The sequence below is a fragment of the Anolis sagrei genome, chromosome 2 (assembly GCF_037176765.1).
Source record: "Anolis sagrei isolate rAnoSag1 chromosome 2, rAnoSag1.mat, whole genome shotgun sequence".
Classification (NCBI taxonomy): domain Eukaryota; kingdom Metazoa; phylum Chordata; class Lepidosauria; order Squamata; family Dactyloidae; genus Anolis; species Anolis sagrei.
Genome location: NC_090022.1, coordinates 280,116,792 through 280,139,103, shown reverse-complemented (window position 1 = coordinate 280,139,103; position 22,312 = coordinate 280,116,792). Strand labels below are relative to the sequence as shown.

Below are 22,312 nucleotides of genomic sequence, written 5' to 3'. Positions count from 1 at the left end.
GGAGAAATGCCTCTAGAACATGGCCATATAGCCCGAAAAAACCCACAAGAACTGAGAGATTAGTGTATGTTGTTCTCGTTTGAGATCAGATGCTTCCTGGAGCCTTTCTGTTCTGTCTTTCTTTGCTTTCTTTTTAAAAATGGCAACATGAGATTTTTTGGTATTCTTCTTACAGCAGTGGAAAGAATCGATTTACTGGGTGGTTGAAAAATAGCTTGATGCTGTCGTGTCACATGGAAAAAGGAAAGGTTTTAAACTGTGGTCAGACAGGGAAAGAAGAAGCAGCCATATCCAGTGTGAAGGACTCTTGGACAATTTATGGCAAACCAGAAAAATGAAAAGCCCAGCTTTCCAACTTTATTTATGGACTCAAGTTCCTGGTTCCTTGGGGGATGAGAGTCTGATATGGTTGGGTTTTGCTGCCTTCGATTGATTTCTGTGTGGATTAAGACATGGAATCATGATGCCTGAACTCAAAGCTCTTAAATAGTTTGGGAATAGGTTAATTGAAGTCCATGCATGGCATGCAGTCTTCTGTTTCCTCCATTTTTGGCCAAGGAAAAAAAGTACTTCTGGTTTTTATGGGGGGAAAACCTGATCTTAAGTTAGGCCAGCTGTGCGGGAAGGTGGCAGATCCAAAATGCTAGCTGTAGAGCAGTGGTTCTCAACCTGTGGGTCCCCAGGTGTTTTGGTCTACAACTCCCAGAAATCCCAGCCAGTTAACCAACTGTTAGGATTTCTTGGAGTTGAAGTCCAAAACATCTGGGGACCCACAGGTTGAGAATCACTGCTGTAGAGTCTTATGGATGCTGTTTGTGTGTGAGTCTTGCGTACCATCCTGGGAAACATCTAAAAAGAGTTTAAGATGGTACTCTTATCTAGGTATTATCCATGGTTTTTCAACATGGAAGGAAGGGAGTCCTCAGCCCTACTTTTTCCTTCATATCCTTCCTCACAATGGAAGAGCTTCCACATACGAGAAACATCCTTTCCTTGAACATGTCTCTTTTCATGTGAGGAAAGCAGTTCATTGTTTAATAACAATATTATAATAAACTTTATTTATACCCCGCCACCATCTTCCCAAAGGGGACTCGGGGCAGCTAACATGAGACCAAGGCCCAACAAATTACAACAGATCAAAATCAAATACACAGCAAATAATAACATCAAATAAGAATAACATAAAAATAAAAATAAATAGCAAAATTAATACAGAGTCAAACACAGGAACTGAAAATAAAATAAAATAGTAAGGTGAACATAGCGGGCAGGGCCAGTTAAAAATGTAAAGTATAAAAACGCTAGGTGAGAAGAAGGAATAGGGCAGTGTGTCTGGTGGGAGATCTCAGATGGGACAAGCAATTGGGTGAGTTTCACTAAAGGATGTGATAAAGTGCATCGAGGGGCATATTGTACTGAGCTGGTTGTGGAATGGGGATTTGGATTTATTCCTCAAAGGCACAATGGAATATCTAGGTTTTAGGCTCTTCCTGAAAGCTGCCAGGGTGGGTGCTTGCCTTATCTCTCCAGGTAACAAGTTCCAAAGCTGTGGGGTCACCACAGAGAAGGCCCATTCTCTTGTCCCCACAAGTTGCACTTGTGATGGAGGAGGAAGTGAGAGAAAGGCCTCCCCAGAAGATCGAAGGAGTTGTGCAAGTTCATAGAAGGGCTTTGTAGGTGATAACCTGCACCTTGAATTGGACTCTGAAAACAAATGGCAGCCAGTGGAGCTCCTTAAACCAGGGGGGTGGACCGCTCCCTGTAATTCGCACCAGTTAACAATCTGGCTGCTGATGGACCAGTTCAAATTTACAGGCCGTCTTCAAGGGCAGCCCCACATAGAGTGCATTGCAGTAGTCCAATCTAGAGGTAACTAAGGCATGGACAACCATGGTCAAATTGGGCTTCACAAGGTATGGTTGCAGCTGGCACACGAGTTTTAGTTGTTTAGTCAAGTATGGTGAGTTATGCCTGGACAGGTATATTTTCCGTGGATTATACTGAATGAGTCAGTAGATTTCTGGGTCTCCAGGCTATAGGAGCAAGGGATTTTGGTTAGTGTTGCCTTTGAGCTACAATCATAGACATTTATTAATTTTTCTTGCAGGTGAGCATCCCTCTAGAGATGCTTCTTATCAGAAGTAACAAACAGTGACTTCAAAATAAAATCTGAGAAGTGTGGCAGTTGCCTAGTTCCCGTTCCTTCCCCTTCCAGCAGCGAACAAAACAATGATTAAACAGAGAGAGCATCGATATATCTTGTACCCACGTTGGTACTTTTTGTACTAACACCTATTTTTAAGAACATCATCATTTTAATTAACATGTAAATCTATATTTAGCACTCTAGAGCATTTAATCATTTTTAAGAAATCCTGCTAAGTTTTAATGGTTCCCTACATTTGAACCATGTTGTGCATTTAATAAAACCCCAGATGCGATTGAGATCTTTTAGTTCTCTGTCTGATCAACCTGCTTTGTGACAGAAACACACATATGCTCTTACATAATCTGATAGGATAAAGTCAAATGTCTCACCTCATTTCTTAAGACGTAAATGAATGGGACAATGTCCTGCAACATTTCATGCTTCATGTGAAAGATCATAGAATCAAAGAGTTGGAAGAGACCTCATGGGCCATCCAGTCCAACTCCCTGCCAAGAAGCAGGAGTATTGCATTCAAATCACCCCTGACAGATGGCCATCCAGCCTCTGTTTAAAAGCTTCCAAAGAAGGAGCCTCCACCACACTCCGGGGCAGAGAGTTCCACTGCTGAACGGCTCTCACAGTCAGGAAATTCTTCCTAATGTTCAGATGGAATCTCCTCTCTTGTAGTTTGAAGCCATTGTTCCGCATCCTAGTCTCCAGGGAAGCAAAAAACAAGCTTGCTCCCTCCTCCCTGATGGCATTTCTGAATGCTTCCTTGATCTTTAAAATTGTTCTTTCCCTACAAGTGGAAAAATAAAGCATTCACAGGTGTGTGTACACATGTTTGTCCACACCTCAGCACTTTCATTGATGTGCCAGTTTTCTGCTTTAAAGGAGAGGAGAGAGGTTTTGGATTTTTATCTGTTATATTTGTTGGTTACATAGAAGTTTTTAAATCCATTTCTCCGTCATTTTTTCCACACCTGTCATTTTATTCAGTACTATCTATGGCTTTAGACCTTATGGAAAACGATGACTTTAGGTCATAGATGTAAACAATCTTGTTAACAGGTTGAACACAAAACACCAAGTCTTTGGATCACCAACCCAGTGTGGTGTCAAGATGTGAGGTTACTCCACAGTGGAGGTCAAAATGAATTCTGCCACTCAATAGCAAAATCATCACTCCACATTTGCAGTTTTGACTTTTGCAGATTTGATCATTCATGGATTTGATTAAGATATTCTCTCTAAGAATATCTACACACACACACACACACCCAGTGTGACAATGTGGGCAATCTAGTGACATTGTGGACAACTCCCCTGTCATGATGGAGGACCTAGAGCAGTGGTTTCCAACCTGTGGGTCCCCAGATGTTTTGGCCGACAACTCCCATAAATCCCACCAGTTTACCAACTGTTAGGATTTCTGGGAGTTGAAGGTCAAAACATCTGGGGACCCACAGGTTGAGAACCATTGACCTAGAGATTTCTAGAAAGCATGCCTCATAGAAAGGCAATTCTATGGACAGCTTTTAGCAGACGTTAGCCAGAGTGTCATGCTAGAAAACTCTGAAATTTCTAGAGATAGTCTCTCTGGTTAAAAAAAGTATTTTCTTTATTTGGATTTTTTTCATTTTCATTGGGATCCTGTGGTTTTAATTCCAGCAGATGTGACTAGCTGACTGTAGTTATAGTTTGCTTTGATTATGCAACTTTAGATCCGTACAGGCTTGTTTTATGGTGCAGCAATGGATGAATGCGTTATTGATCCTGTAGCTGACTCCCTTCCTCTTCTGTTTGTGTTTACATAATTAATCTAGAGGTGACAAATAGATCAAAAAACAAGCGACAGAGTATGTTAGTTATGTAATTAGCTTGCCTAGTGGGATAAAACATTGTATTTAGATGAGGCAAACATTTCAAAAGTGTAACCTTGCCTCTTTTTCTTAAGAGCATAATGATAAAAACAGATTATATCCTTGTATTTCATTCATATTATCCAACTGCCTAGTGATTTATAGTCCCACTGGTGTAGTGGAGTGAGGACTCCCTTAGTCAAAGCATTGGGATTATTTAATTGAGAGAAAGGCACTAAGTATCTTGAACTTCTCTTTTGTAATCTCCAGAGTAACTGTAAGGGATCTTGGAGTGTATGGAGTTGTCTTGGAACATTACCATTGTGAATTATAATTGATAGTTTTAGACGAGTTAGTATGTTATAGTGGTGTGTGCATCAGATTGTGATTCTAGAGACCAGGGTTCATCCTTTGCTTGAGTAACCTTGGAAAAGTCACAGAGGAAAGTAAAAAAGCAAAGCCCTTCTGAACAAATCTTACCAAGAAAACCCTATGATATGTTTGAAGACTTCATAGTGGATACCATGAGGAAGGAATGACAAACACAACATCACAACTTTGGAGGGCTGGGGCTAAAATAAGAAACTAAGACCCATCTGCTTTACAAAGGACTGGGTTCTGATGAATTAGAAAACTGCTAGAATTGGTTTGTATATATGGGTCAAATAGAGCTTTTGGCAGTTTTCTTATAGAGTAGCCATGAAGACTCATGCTGTGTGTCTTCACCTTAAAATTTATCATTATACTTTATCTGAATGATAAAACATGGTATCCTTGTGGGAATTTACTATTCATAGTTTACTAGTACATCCCTATGGAGTTTTTGCCATTAATCACACAAAAATAAGACCTCACAACCTTTGAGGATGCCTGCCATAGATGCAGGCAAAATGCTAGGAGAGAATGTTTCCTTAACATGGCCATATAGCCTGAAAAGCCCGCAACAACCCAGTGATTCCAGCCATGAAAGCCTTCGACAATACATTAATATGAGCTCTGTTTCCTTTTTTTTTTTTCATGTTTGCTAGTAACCGGGGTACATGGTGTGGTCAATGAAATCTATGAGGCAGAAAGAAGATGGGCAGGGCATAGAGCACAAACAAAACAACCAATGGCCATATTGACTAATGAACTAGACACCCAGAGACCACAAGCAGCTCTTGGGCAGACCTCGTACTTGGTGGAACAAACCAATGGTTATGCTATTTGGCCAGAAATTGAAAAGAAAAGCACAGGATCATATATTTTGGCAAATGATACATTTGCGTGAAGCCCAAACGAGTGGATCAATGACAAATCGGATAAGATAGTAACACTTGAGAATAAAGAAGTATTGAGAGTTGTACCCGAAACAGGCAGCAGTTGGGTGGTTCAATGAAAAAGGTGTTTTCCATGCAGAAGGATCTGAGTTCAAACTTAGAAGTCTTCAGACAAGGCTGGGAAAACTCCTTCCAGAAACCGTGGAGTGGAGCTGCCAGTCAGTGCTGGACAACATAGGGCTAGATGGGCCAGTAATCAGATTCCGTATAAGAAAGCTTCATGTCTTCTAGTGATTAACGTCTGTGCATAAACTAGAACATTGTCAGTTTTGTAAAAATTACAAGGGTATTTAAAGATAATTGTAGCTTTCTGGGCCAATGTGGTAAGCTTGCCTGAACACATTTGGCTTGATATGAATCAAAACCATAATATGCTGATGGAAAAGAAGGCACTGCTAGTGAGGTGAGAACAAGACACAGCTTGGAGGAGCATTTTCATGACTGTTAAATGCAGGAGGCATTTAAGAGTAATTATATCAGAGGTGTGAATCATGTGACCTGTGAGCCATATAGAGCCCTTGAGATCCCACAGCAGTTGCCAAAAGCTCTTAATTGTAGTAGAGTTTACTTGATTTATGGCGATCCTATGAATGAGACACCTTCAAGTTGCCCTTCTATCAATAGTCCTGTTCCAATCTTGCAGACTCAGGGCCTTTGTCCGTCTGTAATGCAGTCATCTTTTCCTACGGGTTGTTGCTTTGTTTTTCAGTGAGTCTCATCTTCTCATGATATGTCCAGAGGATGACCATTTTATTTTTTATCAACTTGGCTTCTAAGGAGAGTTGAGTTTTCATATATTCTTTGACCCATTAATTTAATGTTTTGGCACTCCATGGTATCTGTAGACCCCTCCTCCAGCATGATGTTTAAAAAGCTCTTACTCCACAATATTTTGGGACTGAAAAACATTATGTTTTTGAAAAATACTTTTTGAGAATATAAAAACTTTAAATGTAAAGGTAAAGGTTTTCCCTGATATTAAGTCTTGCTATGTCCGGGTACCACCCCCCCATGCCTGGGGGGTGGTACTCATCTCCATTTCTAAGCCAAAGAGACGGCATTGTCTGTATTCACCTCCAAGGTCACATGGCTGCATGGAGCACCGTTATCTTCCTGCCGGAGTGGTACCTATTTATCTACTCACATTTGCATGTTTTTGGACTTCTAGGTTGGCAAAAGCTGGGGCTAACAGTAGAAGCACACTCCACTCCCCGGATTTGAACCGCCAACCTTTCGGTCAGCAAGTTCAGCAGCTCAGTGGTTTAACCCACTGCGCCACTGGAGCATGTTCTTTTATGGGGTTTCCAATCTAAACTTGATGACAGTTGCAGTCATATGATATCTGGAGTGACATAAAGTCATCACCCCTGTTCTGTCAATGATTCCGAACTTAAGTTTTTTATTTACAACTAGCCGTCCCTTGCCACGTATTGCTGTGGCCCTGTCTGGTGATCTGGAAAATAAAGTAATGAGAAAGTGTTGGTTTCTAATATATATAATTTCTTTATGCTTATGGTTAAACAGTAATTCTTACTGCTTCTTTGTCAGTGTTGATGTGGAGATTGTCTGGTTTGCCTCCTCTGGAACGCGCAACATATCATTGTCCTATTTTAGGGGTCCCTTTCAAATCTATGATGCTATATCTGTGTGGGTGAATCATATCTATCTATCTATATTTTAATTATAAGTGAACTATAAATCCCAGTAACTCCAACTCCCAAATGTCAGGGTCTATTTCCCCAAACTCTATCTGTGTCCATATTTGGGCATATGGAATATTCTTGCCAAGTTTGGTCCAGATCCGTCATTGTTTGAGTCCACTGTGCTCTCTTGATATAAATGAACTACAACTCCCAAACTCAAGGTCAATGTCCACCAAACCCTCATAGTGTGTTCTGTTGGTCATGGGAGTCCTGTGTGCCATGTTTGGTTCAATGTCATCATTGGCGGAGTTCAGAATGCTCGTTGATTGTAGGTAAACTATAAATCCCAGCAACTACAACTTCCAAATGACAAACTCAGTTTTTTTGAGTGAAGGGCATACATTGGATTGTTAGGTGTATGCTGTCCAAATTTGGTGTCAATTCCCCCAGTGGTTTTTGAGTTCTGTTAAGCCCACAAATGAACATTACATTTTTATTTATATCTATTTTCTTTTGCTGTCAATTGGTTTAGCTTTAAAAAGCTAGCTGTGATTGAAATTGCATGGATTATCACCATGTTGTCAAGTTTGAAGACAGCATAACTAGTGGATAGAGAAAAAAATATCCCTCTCAATTTGTTTATTCAGGAAGGTGTGAATATTAGTGGATAATGTGTCTTAAAAATTCAAACTAAAATCCAGCTAAAATCCTATATTCAAAAGTTTCAAAATGCAATTAAAAAGGCAAGTTTGTTTTTAAAAATACCAAGTTAAAACAGATAATAGCTAACAGATAGAAGCATAGCACACTACATTGAAAACACCCTTCAAAGCACCAAAGGCCTGGTGAAATAAAAAGGTCTTTGTCTGCCCTCAGAAAGAGAATAGAGAGGGGGAGATCAAACTTTCTGTAGAAGGGGGTTTCACAACCTTGGAGCAGCCACTGAAAGGTCTCCCTCCCACGTCTTCGCTAGACTTCCTTGTGATAGCGTGGAACCTAAAGGAAACCTGAACATCTGAAAATTCAGTCCGGCTCATGTAGGGAGATGCAGTCTGTTAGAGAGAGTCTCTCCCCAAGCCATGTAGGTCTTTAAAGGTCATAACCAGCGTTTTGAATTCTGCCTCAACAGGACCCAGTTGCATAAGCAGAAAAATCAAAGAAGATTCAGCCAATGTAATTTGTGTTGGAGCACAAAACAAATTATGTTTACATGCTGCACTACAAAAGAGTGCTAAGATTGAAACCAGCAGCTACTCATGAATGCATGAGGCCCCATGTTCTGTAACAGCCAGATGTCGTATATACGAAACTGGTTTTGGTGGTGGCTGCTTAAGCTATGCTTAGAATCAGATCTAATTTTATACAAGAGGTAAGGTCCCCTGTAGGCATGGACAGAGTGAAACATGGTGAGATTCTCATTTGAGAGATTAATATAAAGTTGGTGGGTAGGGAAAATTTGAGATTTAGTAAAGTATTTTTTTAAGTATTTAGAGCTTTTCATAATCTGTGGTTCCCAACTGTAATTTACTTAGTTTCTGTATAAAACGACATAGAGATTAGAATATCAAACTAGGGATTCAAACTCTACGTGGGGCTGCCTTTGAAGACTGTCCAGAAGCTTCAAATAGTCCAACAAACGGCAGCCAGATTGCTAACAGGAGCGTACAATTCCTCTGTTGCGCCAGCTCCATTGGCTGCCAGTTTGCTACCGGGCACAATTCAAAGTGCTGGCTTTAGCCTATAAAGCCCTAAATGGTTCTGTCCCAACTTACATGTCCAAACGCATCTCCCTTATGAACCATCTAGGACCTTAAGATCATCTGGGGAGGCCCTGCTCTCATTACCGTCTTCGTCACAAGTACGTTTGACAGAGATGAGAGACAGGGCCTTCTCGGAGGTGGCCCCTCGGCTGTGGAAAGCCCTCTCTATAGATATTAGATCGGCCATCTCCCTTTTAACAATCCGGAAAAAAGTCAAGACGTGACTTTTTGAACAAGCGTTTACAAATGCAGAGTAACTGACATAGGAAAATGGAACAATGAGTCCAGATGATGTTTTTAACAAGGAGACATTATGAATTTATATTTTATTGATTTGCTTAGTTTTTATTATATGTTATGTTTTTAATTATATTTATGACATTGTAAGTCTTGAATTTTGCCCTATTAACTGCCATGAGTTGCCTATGGGCTGAGAAAGGTAGTATACAAATACAGTAAATAAATAAAATAAATAATACATTCATTGACATTATACAAATATAGTAGGCCTGGGTAACAACGGAAAAATTTGTTTCTAAAATCGATTCGTTTTTGGGGGGGGGTTGCGTTTCGATATTTAAAAGAATTCTGATTTTTTTCTTTTAAAAAGTTCGATATTTACGAAATTTCGTAAATGTTAAAAAAAATTACGAAACATTAACGAAACAAATACGAAACAATAACGAATCGATTCGTTAATGGCGGACGCGACCGTGCAATACACTAAAAAACCTCCAAATGGGACAAGGGGAACTTCTGAAGCTTCTCTCTCCCTCTGTTGTTGACTGTTGGTGTGATATTATTATTTTTTTCACTAATTAAACAAAAAACAACTATAAAACTTGCCCCAGACATGCGGAAATAATAACGAAACGACCTCAAACCGATAACGAAACGAATACATAACGAATCCGAAGCATTTACGAAACGAATTTAAAAATTCGTTTCGTTTTTAAGTTGCTCCAAAATGGTTCGTTATTGCTTCGTTATAAAAAAAATAACGAATTTTTAACGAATTACGAATTAACAAAACGAAACCGCCCAGCCCTAAAATATAGCACTTTGAACACCAGTTTAACTGCCATTGCTTCATCTTGTGGCATCCAAAGATGGCTAGTTCTATGAAATACTTACAGTCCTCTGCTAGTGTCTCGCCACACTATAAATCCCAGGATGTAGCTGTGGCACTTAAGGGGGTATCTCATTACTAGAATTCTGAAATGTGACTGAGACGTAGGGTGCAGGTTGTCAAAATACAAGGTGCGTCTACACTGTAGAATTAATGGGAGTTTGACACCACTTTAACTGTCAGGGCTCAATAATGTGGAATCATGGGAATTGCAGCCTTCTCTCCCAAAGACTGCTGGTGCCTCTCCAAACTTCAAGTGATGTAGAACTGCATTAATTCTACATTGTAAATGCACCCTTATATTTGGTAGTGGGACAATTCAAACTCCTCATCACAATTGTTTAGCTCTGTGGTTGATTGTGATTTACTGTCCCACATTCTCGCCTCCTTCCCAGGGAATCCAGATACAGTTCATTGTAGTTCTTGGCTGAAAGGAAGACTATGCATTTGCTGCCATTATCACAGTCACCCCAGACTGTAAAAGTGATGCCTTGTTGCATTCCACACTTGAGAATTCCTATTCAGGTTGTAATACAAGTGTTGTAATTTTTCACATTTATTTTCCTTTTATTCTGCACCTGACTCACATATGTGTGAGCAGGGGAGCCGGTGTAGTGTTTTAACCATTGGATTATGACCCTTTAGAACTTGGTTGAAATCCCCACTCAGTCATGGAAACCCACTGGGTGATCTTGGGCACATCACGCTCTCTCGACCTCAGAGGAAGGCAGTAGCAAAAACTCTGCATAACAAATCTTGCCAAGAAAACCCTATGATAGATTCACCTTAGGATTCCCCTTAGTTGGCTACAGCTTGAAGACAAACAACAGCAAGGAAGTGAACTACTTACTGCTCTCTGCAAAATGACTACTTTTCCTCCCAGTCTACTTTTCCAGTGGAGAGAGACTTAGAAGAGCCAAAGAACTGGCCGCTACCAGATTTGGCTTTTCTTTGTTGTCAGTGTTATTTAGGCAGCTCCTTACCAGAGTCACTTGGGACACAGGGAGGATTGAGAGGGGAGGAGGGCTCGGTTTCTTCCTTTATCCAAAGTTTTGAAGACATCAAGAAGCTGTGAGAATCTCTCCGTTCATTTGCCTCTCTCCAAAACTTAGTTCATAAGTGGGAGATTATCCAGCACACACACCCTTAATCCCAGAAAGGAGATTTGAATAGCTTTCAAAGTCTCCAAAATTCAGTGCCAAGCAAGATTGTTCTTTGTCTGCATTGAGTTAGCTAAAATAAAAGAAAGGCTTTCCTCCAGAATCTAGTAGATTCCAAAAAATATTCTCCAGAATTATTCATGTATTATCTTTTCACAACAATAACTGAAGTAACTGATAGTTTTAGAATTTTTGAATTAAAAGTGTGTTACAAAATATACAAATGTTGGTATATTATGCTACTTAAAAGCAGTAGAACAAGGAATGATTTTAAAAACCATTAGATACTGAATGTGGGGCCCATAAAATGTTCTTTTTTGTTAGTTTGTGTGCACAAGTGTTTGTGTTTTGTTTTTATATTTTTGATTTAATGTAGGCTTGTAGTTCTTGACCGTAACAAAGTGGACTTGACTTGACTTGTAGTTAGTTGTAATTGGTAGACTGTGGCTGTGTAGTTTCAGCATTAGCTATCATAACATTTTACTTTCTATTGTGTTTTTTTCTTTCTTGAATAAAAAACAAAACAAAGATTCCCAGAATTGTGGGAGCTTTCTTGGCTGAACTGTAGGTGTAAATATGCTAAACTATAAAATTTGGGGAATGTTTTATTTTTTAACACCACCGTTTCCAGAATGTCCTTGGCATATGTCAGGATGTTTACTGTAGCAACTGACCATTGCAATTTCAGTTTAATTCCTCCCCTCATGCCAGCGCCAACAGTGTGTATTGGGCCATGATTCCCATCATCCCCTGACAGCATTGTAGATTTCCGATTCTTGCATCACTTTCCATATCCTTGTCCTCACTGTCTCAAAGTGGGTAGCTGTGAGTATTTCGGGCTGTATGGCCATGTTCCAGAAGCATGTCTCAAAAGTGCTTTAGGTATTGCACAGAGGATGACAACAAAGCTGTCCATTTTGGTCAAAACAAGAAATGCCAAGTTCTAGCTCAAAGGAAGAGCAAGTTTTTCAGTAGTGAAAGCATTGCATGAGAACGTTGAGTTTCTTCCTCATCCAAGGCATGTTAAGACTAGATGTTCGTGCCCTAAACTTGTCAGAATGGTTTAGAAACAAAAAACGACAACCCAACAGTTGACTGCATAATTAAGTTTTAGTGAGCACAAAATGGGTTCATTTGTTGTGCCCTCCCTTCTCTGCACCCCAACAGAGATTCTCCTCACATGCCCTTGGGTTTCTTTCCCCTCTTTCCCACCCCAACATCTTGGCTCGCATTAGTTGTAAGCATCTGAATCACATAATAAGCAGTCTGCCAACTGTTTTGTATTACTGTTTGCTCTTAAGAGTAGAGGAGGGTTAAAGAGCTCTCTGCCCATTTCTTGGCTCTGAGTGGGAAGAACCAAGTTGCTGTCTCTGCAACCTTTGCTCAAGTCTAAACACATCCTTTCTTTAAAAGTTTAATTTCCAGCCAGGTTCAGTGAGGGTTTCAAAAGTTATTGTTATCAAAAGAACCAACTACAGAAAAGCTCATTGTACAACAGCAGCATCTACTGAACAGTCTGGGAAATGCAGCTCCAGATCCTAGTTGGAAATGAATAGAGGTGAAGGGTGAAGACCCAGTTGGGCTGTTATACAATAAAGAAACTTTTCCAGTTTGTTTTGGGATGGATTGCAGGAGATATAGTTCAAAAGAGTTATTGTCCTAAGGTCTAAAGATTTCAAACTGAAGTCAGAGGCTTCTGTCGTAATGCTGATTAATATGGTCAACTCTCCACATATGCAGTTACTTCTCTAAGGTAATAATAAGTAATTTCAGTTATCTCCTTCCTTCTGGAAGAAAAGTATATGAGAACCACACTGTTTATGTGTGATTATGTGAAAAATTCATGGTTTTGTGCAGAAAAAGTCCACTGATTCTGTGGAAAATTCATGGTTGTTTTGTGCAGAAAATTCTCTTTTCAGTGCAAATCAACTATGCATGGATTTTATGTAGAATAAATCCCCAGTTAAAGCATTTGTAGTGGCAAGTACAGCATTCTCCATTCAAGACTTAGTATTTATGCATTTAAACCAATGGTTCTCAGCCTGGGATCCCCAGATGTTTTTGGCCTTCAACTCCCAGAAATCCTAACAGCTGGTTTTTTTTTTTGGTTTTGGTTTTTTTGTCACGTCAGGAGCAAGTCGCTTCTGGTGTGAGAGAATTGGCCATCTACAAGGATGTTGCCAAGGGGGCGCCTGGATGATTTGATGTTTTTATCATCCTTGTGGGAGGCTTCTCTTATGTCCCTGCATGAAGAGCTGGAGCTGATAGAGGGAGCTCATCCGCCTCTCCCCGGATTCGAACCTGCAACCTATCTGTCTTCAGTCCTGCCAGCACAGGGGTTTAACCCACTGTGCCAGCTGGTAAACTGGCTGGGATTTCTGGGAGTTGTAAGGCCAAAGCCATCTGGGGATCCCAGGTTGAGAACCACTGAATAACATTTTCTATGTGGAAAATGCTGTTTTCTGCGCAAAAGCAACCATCTGCAATTTTTTTGGAGCATGTCCTGAAATATAAAGCTTTGCGTCAGTTCAGGATTCTTTTTGTCATGGTTTCTCAACACTTAGAAAATATGGGATTTGACCATTTTTCAAATGTATTTGAATATTCTTTTCACCCCTCGATTAATTGTCCAAGGTATAACGAACACATTTTTCTTCCTCACTTACTCCCATTCAATATTTTCCTAGAGAAGTGCTTCAGAAATTGCTACTTGTACGCTGTTGAAAATGTAATACCCAAACAAGCTTTTGTTTTTGTTTTTTAAGTAAGAGAAATATGAGGTGCTGTCTTTAACTTCTGTGACTTAATCAGGAGCCTCTTTTCATATTGGAAGAAGGAGATTATTCTGTTTTTATTCAAAGCTTCTGTTTCTGTTTGATGTAGTGTATTAATGCCTGCTATGCCATCCAGTTCTCATGAAGGTAATTGAGTAAAATATGAAGTTTCAACAATTGGCTTAAAATCAGTAGACTCTTGCAGTGCTTTGTGCAGATCAAAGTAACAACACAGCTGTATGGTAGCTCTTGTGTGTTTGCCAACTTCTGAGACAGGATTTGTGCTCAGTAATTTAGTACTGCTTGACAAGTCAGTTAAGAATCAGATGAGCCAAGGATTACTTCAGCTCATTAATGTTTTTTTTAATCAATATTCACTAGGACATTCAGATTGAAAGGGCTAAATAAAGGATGCAAAAGAGAATGAGGATCCTATGGTGTGGATGTTGGATATGCACAATTGTTGCTTTTGGACAGAGTGCTCAGGGAATGCAATGATGTATCGTCCACCAATCTGCCCAATGTTTTGAGTTTTCTTTCTTCAAAATCCTTTAAAGTGTATGTTTTAATATGTTTAATAATTTAGTTCATTTTAATGTTGGCTTTCTGTAAAAAAAAGGAAAAGGTAAAGGTTTCCTCTTGACATTAAGTCTAGTCGAGTCCAACTCTGGGGGATGGTGCTTATCCATTTCTAAGCCAAAAAGCCGGTATTGTCCGTAGAAGCCTCCAAGGTCATGTGGCCAGCATGACTTCATGGAGTGCCTTCTTGCAGAAACTGTACCTATTGATCTACTTACATTTTGCATGTTTTCGAACTGCTAGGTTGGCAGAAGCTGGGGCAAACAGCAGGAGCTCACCCCACTCTCCACTTTCTGTACATTTTTAATTTTCAATTTTTTGTATATGTATAAACCATCTTGAGCCCCCAGTGTTGGAGGAAAGATGAAATATAAATAAAACCGTTAAATACCAGAAAGAACAATAATTTAATATAATTATATAAGAAATTTAAAGTTAAAATAACATTGTTGTTGACTGGCAGTTTACTTAATATGGATACTTCTTTGCCCTACATCATAGTTGAGGCTAACCACAGTTTATGTGAACTTGATGTGTCATCTGCATGTGCACATCGCTGCACCCTTACTGTTTAGAGGAATGAGACATTTTTGCTTCTGTTGTAGTTAATCAGTGTTACATCTAATCCTTGATTATATTTCATTTTAAATATGACTTGTGCAAAACAAGCTGAGTTGATAATATGAGCAAACTGTAGCTCATATTAAATGCAGTTTGGGTTAAGTCAGTAAAACAAGACATAGACGCAATCCAAAAACTAACGCTATATGTGGTGGGGGAGAATGCAGGTCCGTGTCTTGAACTGTCCCAGTCCTGTAGCATTATATAATTAATTTATTGTGACATCTGATCTACTTAGTGACAAATAGTGGTGACCTCAAAATAGATGACGCCTTCAGGTGCAGTATTTACTAGATGTGGTCAGTGAACAAAGAGCATCTATGTGCAAACTGGCCTAAAGAGAATGCTTTTAGATTAATCACATTTGCTAAAGAGGGATAATGTTATTAGGGGCTGGAGTTTTAGCACAGCTGGTAAATCACCAGCAGCTATAAGATCTGTCAATGGAAAGGTTGCAAGTTTGAAGCCCTGGGTTGGCGTGAGCTGCCAACTGTTAGCCCTGCTCACTGTTTATCTAAGCAGTCGAAAACAGTTTTAGCTATAATTAGAGAAATTAGGTACCACTAAAAAGCAGGGGAGGTGTTTTATGACGCCATAAAGAAAAAAGATCAGAAAATGCTGGGTGACCAAAAAGGAAGAAGGAAGTCCTGATGGCCCTTTGTCATAGAGAATGGTTGCAGCAGCACCCCCTGTGGCTGGACTCACCTTCCTTGGCACCAAAAACAGCTGGACACTTGAGTCGACAACATCTCCTTTCTGTTCTGTCTATACAAAGCAGCATTGAATGTTTGCTGTGTATGTGTGTTGTGATCCGTCCTGAGTCCCCTTCAGGGTGAGAAGAGTGGAATATAAATAAAGTGTTGTTGTTATTATTATTATTATTATTATTATTATTATTATTATTTGAAACACAAGATGAATCCAAAGCAAACAAGATCATTCTGCTGGCTGTTGTATTGGATCACACGTTGGATGCTTCCCAAGTGTCTAGGACTGTGTGATGTATTGGCGAATAATGAGTGTAGATCCCAGTAAGGTGTCCTTTTGCAGCTGGCAGATAATAATTTTGTCAGCACCGATTGTATTTAAGTGCAGGCCAAGGTCTTTAGGCACTGCACCCAGGATGCCGATCCCCACTGGGACCTCCTTTACTGGCTTGTGCCAGAGCCTTTGCAGTTCGATCTTTAAATCCTCATATCATGTCAGCTTTTCCAGTTGTTTCTCTTCAATCTTGCTGTCGCCTGGGATTGCAACATCAACTATCCATATTTTCTTTTTTAACACGATTGTGAGGTCTGGAGTATTGTGCTCCAAAACTCTGTCTGTCTGAATTCAGAAGTCCCAGAGTAGTTCATTTTCTGTAACTTTTTCAGCTTGTGATCCCACCAGCTCTTTGACGCAGGCAGATGTTGATGATGATGATTATTATTAGTAGTAGTAGCAGTAGTATTATTATGTTGCTGGAATGGGATTGAGATTTCAACTAGTTTGGCCATGTTGAAATGTAAGTTGCAGACGAAAAGAGTCCTTGAGCTTAGAGTGAAAGGCAGAAAGTGGAAGGGGCTGAATTCTGTCCTTTCCTTCAACTCTCCTGGAAGCCCAAGGGCTCAGAGCCATAGCAGCTGAAAAAGGGAGCACGCCTTAATATATATGGCCGGCTATCCTTAAAATAGTGATAAGCAACTCCTGTCTCTTGGGGTTTATCCTAGTTTATCATCACCACTGTTGTAGAGGCTCTGACAGCCCTGGCATCTTTCTTTTTCCAATCTTGTCTGCTTGTGTCGAGCTATTTGTCCTTCAGGAGGCCATCAATCAGGGGAGTTGTTGGCAAGCAAATCCTGCATCTTTGAAAAGAGACTGAGCATACATACACATCAGGAAAAAGGGGGAAGGGAGCGGAGATGAAAACAGTTTGCTTTATAGAGGGGATGATTTCACTCAGAAACTAGCATGTACTCCAAAGGGTGCTTATTTGAAACTAAATATATCTAGAGCTCAACCCAGATTCATAGAATTGTAGAGTTTATTTACTTACATAAGTATTTGTTTATTGCTTCTCAGCTGCCAAGATCTCCCAGGGAAATGTACAGCAAATCAAAGCAGACAAAACAAGCTAAAAGTAATGTTTAAAATCAGATTTGTCAAACAATGTTTTGACACACACACAACTAAGAAAATCAGAAAAGCCTCAACATGGTAGAATTAATGCAGTTTGAGACCACTTCAACTGCCATGGCTGAATGTTACGGAAACATTGAGGTTGTGTGCTGATGGCTCCTAGAATTTCATAGCATTGAGCCATGGCCATTAAAGTGGTATCAAACTGCATTAATTCTACAGTGTGGATACACCCTTGATTTGTGCCCTCTACAAAATGAACAACATTGGCTGGCTGCCAAAGGTCATGTTAAATCCTGGTTGTGGAACCAAGCGTTTGCACAGTGATTCCCAGTGCAATAATCGTTGTCTCGGTGCAAATAATGAACAATACAAATGGCAATTGGAATGGCTCCTGGTATATGTTTTTGGCTTGTGTGATTTTAAGTAATTGTTTCATTATGTGATTCATTGTTTTAATTATGTGATTTTAAAGTATGTGTTGTTTTGTTTTTATATGTATTTACGGCATCGAATTGTACCTCTGTTGTAAGCTGCCCTGTTATCACTTTAGCATTGTTTCCTGGACCACATTGGCCTGAGTGAGCAACGCTTACTCAGTTCATGACATTGAATGGCAACCAAACTCCTTCTGGTTTGGTTGGCATTGTTAGCTGCTGCGGAGGCAAGTATTTCCTACCATGGATGTTCCACTTTGGAGTAAAGTGTGGAAGGGTTGCCAGAAGAGAGACTTTCTAGTTCTCCAGACCTACAATATTATTCTTTCAGGATAATGTAGAATGCTGGTGCGAGATCATAACAAATTCCAATGATACTCAGTTTATAGATTTCTGAGTACTGAAGTTATTTTCACTTTCCTTGTGCAGATAAGCTTGTTAAACTTTGTGGCCAGAGGCTATGCTGACTTGAGAGTCTGTCAGTTCACAAAGTAGCTTATACTACTGTACCTGTAAACAAGATTTGATTGATCTATTGGTGATATCCAAACCAAAGCCAAGCCTTTCCTGGGTGGTTGATCTTCAGGTCTAGTGTGATCTGTAGAAATCTGATAAAATTAACGATGGCAGATGGACTGTTTTCCTTAGACATACTTTCAGACTTGCATTAGATTTGGGAAATCTTGCAGGCATCCACACAAGTAAATACTGTCTTCTGAAAAGATCCCAGAATGAAAAAGGTGCATTCTATTCAGATAACTGATTTCTGTCTTATTAATATCTTCCTTCCCTTCAGCAATTTAGCATTATGGACAAATACCATGTTATCCTCAGATCTCTGAATTATGGATAATAAGGGAGCTTTCTTACTTAGCTTTCACTGAGGCTTCTCTCGCCCTCTGTTGCCCTTGTTTGTATTTAAGTGGAAATCAAGCCATTACAGTGAAGTGTGTTGCACTTGGCAATGTTCCCTATGCAAACAAAGGAATTGGCCATAAAGTTTAATGCTGTCATTGCTTTAGCCAAGTTTTTACTATACAAGTGTTTTAATTATAGCAAATGCTGTTGAAATATAAACACCCTAGAAGTGTGGTTTCCACGTTTCAGCTCCTCTTTCTTTTTGTAAACTTCTCTTGAGTTTAATGGATTTGATTTTTGTTTGAATGTTTACCCCATGTCTTCTCCTAGCAAAGTCAGGAGTTGTACCTTTGGCTGGGATCTTGTGGTATCTTCTTGCCCAAGCAAGTTGTGAGGGTTCGGGGAACATTGAGAACAAACTGTTTATATATTTGAATTTGTTTGTGCCATGATGAGAAAGTTTTCGTTCTCAGCTGTGCCCAAATCAATTCCCATCCAAAATTGCATTCTTTCATTGGACTCCATTGCATCTTAACACGTATTATTTTTCTTTTCAAAGAATGAGATAGGTTTTGAACACTTAATTTGCTCATTATCTATGGCAGGAGTGGGCAACTGTGGTCATCAGGATTTTTTTGGCTCACAACTGTGATCAGTCCTCATCAACATAGATGGGAGCCACGGTGGCGCAATTGGTTAAACTCTTGTGCCATCTGGAGTGCTGACCTGAAGGTTGGGTTGCTGACCTGAAGGTTGCCAGTTTGAATCTGTGAGATAGGGTGAGCTCCCATTTGTCAGTTCTAGCTTCCGGGGACATAAGAGAAGCCTCCCAGCAGAATAGCAATACATCTGGGCATCCCCTGTGTAACATCTCTGTATATGGCCAATTCTCTCACACCAGAAGCAACTTGCAGAGTGTTCTCAAGTCACTTCTGACACAATAAAAAAATCAACATAGATGATGTTGGGAAATTCTGGGAATTGTAGTCCTTAAGCCCCTGGAGGGGCAGTTGTCTACCCCAATATATGGCAACAGCAAGCATGTGGGGCCCAGCTTATGTTTGAAAATTTTGCTGTTTGGTTTGTCTCAAACTATTATTTGCCATCTTGTGTGAGTAGTTGAAGTAGTGTCAAAGGCTTTCATGGCCGGAATCACTGGGTTGTTGTAGGTTTTTTCGGGCTATATGGTCATGGTCTAGAGGCATTTTCTCCTGACGTTTCACCTGCATCTATGGCAAGCATCCTCACTACCTCTGAAGTACCCAGGATAACTTGAAGTAGTGTTTGTAACTAGGTGCTGAGCATACCATGGAGCTGCCACCAAATTCACATCCTTCCTCATGATGAACCCTATCCTGTAATGTATAAGGTCATATGCATTAGGGACAGGCAAAACATGGAAATCTAAAAATCTTTTCCTTTTTGGATACCTCCCCATCAGACTTAACCTATTATAATGTTCATTGAAGGCATGATTTGCAGTGGGTCTCCAGGGTCCCACTGCTATAGTTACTGCTATCCCCCTACCACTGACAGTTCCCCCTTCATAACACATGCATTGCCATTGCATGTTTCTGTTGCTTCATTAGAGGTGAGGAAATGCGAAGTGAAACTACAACACAGAAAATAATTTTAGATACTACCTTTTAGTCTTATATTTAATTGGTAAGTGAGCCAGTATTGGTGGTTAAACTGGTATTTGAGAGATCCAGGTTCCAGTCCTACCCAGTTGCAACATTTGTAAATTTTGGGTTAATGTATCATCATTTTTAAGCCATTAAAATAGCAGAACTTCAAGAAATCCCCTACAAAAGGATCATCTAAAAACAAGTAACGTTTACATTACAGCAAAACAACTCAACATTAACTGTATTTATGCAGTGAATTGTGTGTCACCTCCCAAAAAATGACATTACTGATAGTGCTGTCACTTTTAATATGCTACTTGGAAGCTGATTCTGTGTTATATGTGTGTGTGCATTATCTGTATATTTATGTGACACTTTTTCATGAAGTTGTCACTTGTTTTCTTGTACATGACCAAGTCCACAGATATTTAGCTTTAGATGAGTCTAGAGGTACAGAGCCATTCCATATTTTCCATTTGGATTCTGTTGTATAATTACTGTTACGTTGTGTTTCAAACATTCCTTTCCTCTTGTGTAGGACTTTTACTCTTCCTTTCTTACAAAACACACAAGCGTTTCCTCCCAGCATTTGAAAACCGGTGAAAATCCCATCTCTGTAGGTGGTCTTGAGCTGAGTCATTGCCTTTCTTGCTTCAGCCCTCCACCTTCGATATGAAGGAAATTACCCTCTCTGCTCCATAACCCACATGAACAATGAGGCTCCTTGCAGTTGAATTTGGAAAAGCCTGCCCATCCCAAGGGAGAGTGGGTGGGAGTTGTGGAGAGAGTTTCTAGACCGTGAAATACCTAAAAAGGACTGTTAAGCTGATCAGGGATCAACATTGCATGTGTGTGTAAATTACTCATTTTCCCCTGATAGCGATTTGTAGGCTTTTATAAACACCTGACTATACTCTGCTCTTGAGTCAGGTTAGCAATAAGTATACTCAAGAATGTATTGAGTAGTAAGCTTGATATTATATATGAACCCTGTGCACTTGACAACTCCCTTCCTGAAAGAGACGAGTGGCAATGGTTCCCAGACATCTTAATCTATGTTAAACTGAACTACACAGCTTACTACAAAGCCTTTGCATTTTTCCAAGGAGTGCTCTGTATTGAAAAGCAATGCAACTGTAATCGTAAGGGTGAGAATACTGAGAATAGATGTGTGAAGAATTTAAAATCACAAGAGAACTGTCTTCTCCTTTGTAGTCCTGCTTTGTCCGTGAGTCATCTGGAGTGTCCCACCTTCATGGTTCTGTGTGATACTGGGTCTAATTTCAGTTTTCATAGCAGGACATTTAATGAGTTGACACCCACTTTGTGAGGAGCCCACAGTGGCATAATGGGTTAAACTCTAGTGCCGGCAGGACCGAAGACGGACAGGTTGACGGTTCGAATCTAGGGAGAGCGTGGATGAACTCCCTATGTCAGCCCCAGCTCCCCATGCGGGGACATGAGAGAATCCTCCCACAAGGATGGTAAAACATCAAACATCCGGGAGTCCCTTGGGCAATGTCCTTGCAGACAGCCAGTTCTCTCACACCAGAAGTGACTTGCAATTCCTCAAGTCGCTCGTGGAATGACTGTCTTTGTGATATTGGAACTGACCTGATGACAAATTCTTAGGTTCTTAAGTATTTTTTGTATTACAGTTGCAGCCTCCCATGCATTCCATATAGACCAGTGGTTCTCAACCTCTGGGTCCCCAGATGTTTTGACCTTCAACTCCCAGACATCCAAACAGCTGGTAAACTGGCTGGGATATCTGGGAGTTGTAGGCCAAAACACCTGGAGATCTACAGGTTGAGAACCACTGATATAGACCAAAAATAAATTATCATATATTTATTTCATGCATTGTTTTATTTGTCTGAGGATATTGTGTATTGCAAATACTGCATATTGGTTTTTTTTTTATATTGTAGTGATCTAAGATAAGATGAAGATGCATATGAGCTGGTACAACCAGATGAGTTGTAACCTTTCCTTTCCTTTCCAGTTTTCACCTGGCTGCTTCCAAAGGTCATGGAGAATGCATCAGGGTCATGTTGGCACATGGTGCGGATGTAACTTCACAGGATGGGACAGGTATGCATGTGTTTGTATGTGTTTCTCTCACTTTTATTTTTCTCAGCATATACAAATAGTTGACTTTTTCAGGCTAGACTTATATATGAACATATGCAGGTGCCTTACATCAATCTTCCCCAACTGATTGTAATACGCCCTGAATTACAACCTCATCACCTCCAGCCAGCATGTCCAA

The 22,312-nt window shown here is 40.0% G+C and overlaps 1 protein-coding gene across 3 annotated transcripts in view; it reads left to right on the top strand.

Moving 5' to 3' along the window:
• Positions 1-22,312, top strand: part of RAI14 (retinoic acid induced 14) — a 167,279-nt gene that overhangs the window by 110,351 nt on the left and 34,616 nt on the right. For all 3 annotated transcript variants that reach the window (XM_060761372.2, XM_060761371.2, XM_060761370.2), the window contains exon 4: positions 22,046-22,134. In XM_060761372.2, the coding sequence (XP_060617355.2) occupies positions 22,046-22,134 (89 nt within the window). The remainder of the gene's footprint in view (positions 1-22,045; positions 22,135-22,312) is intronic.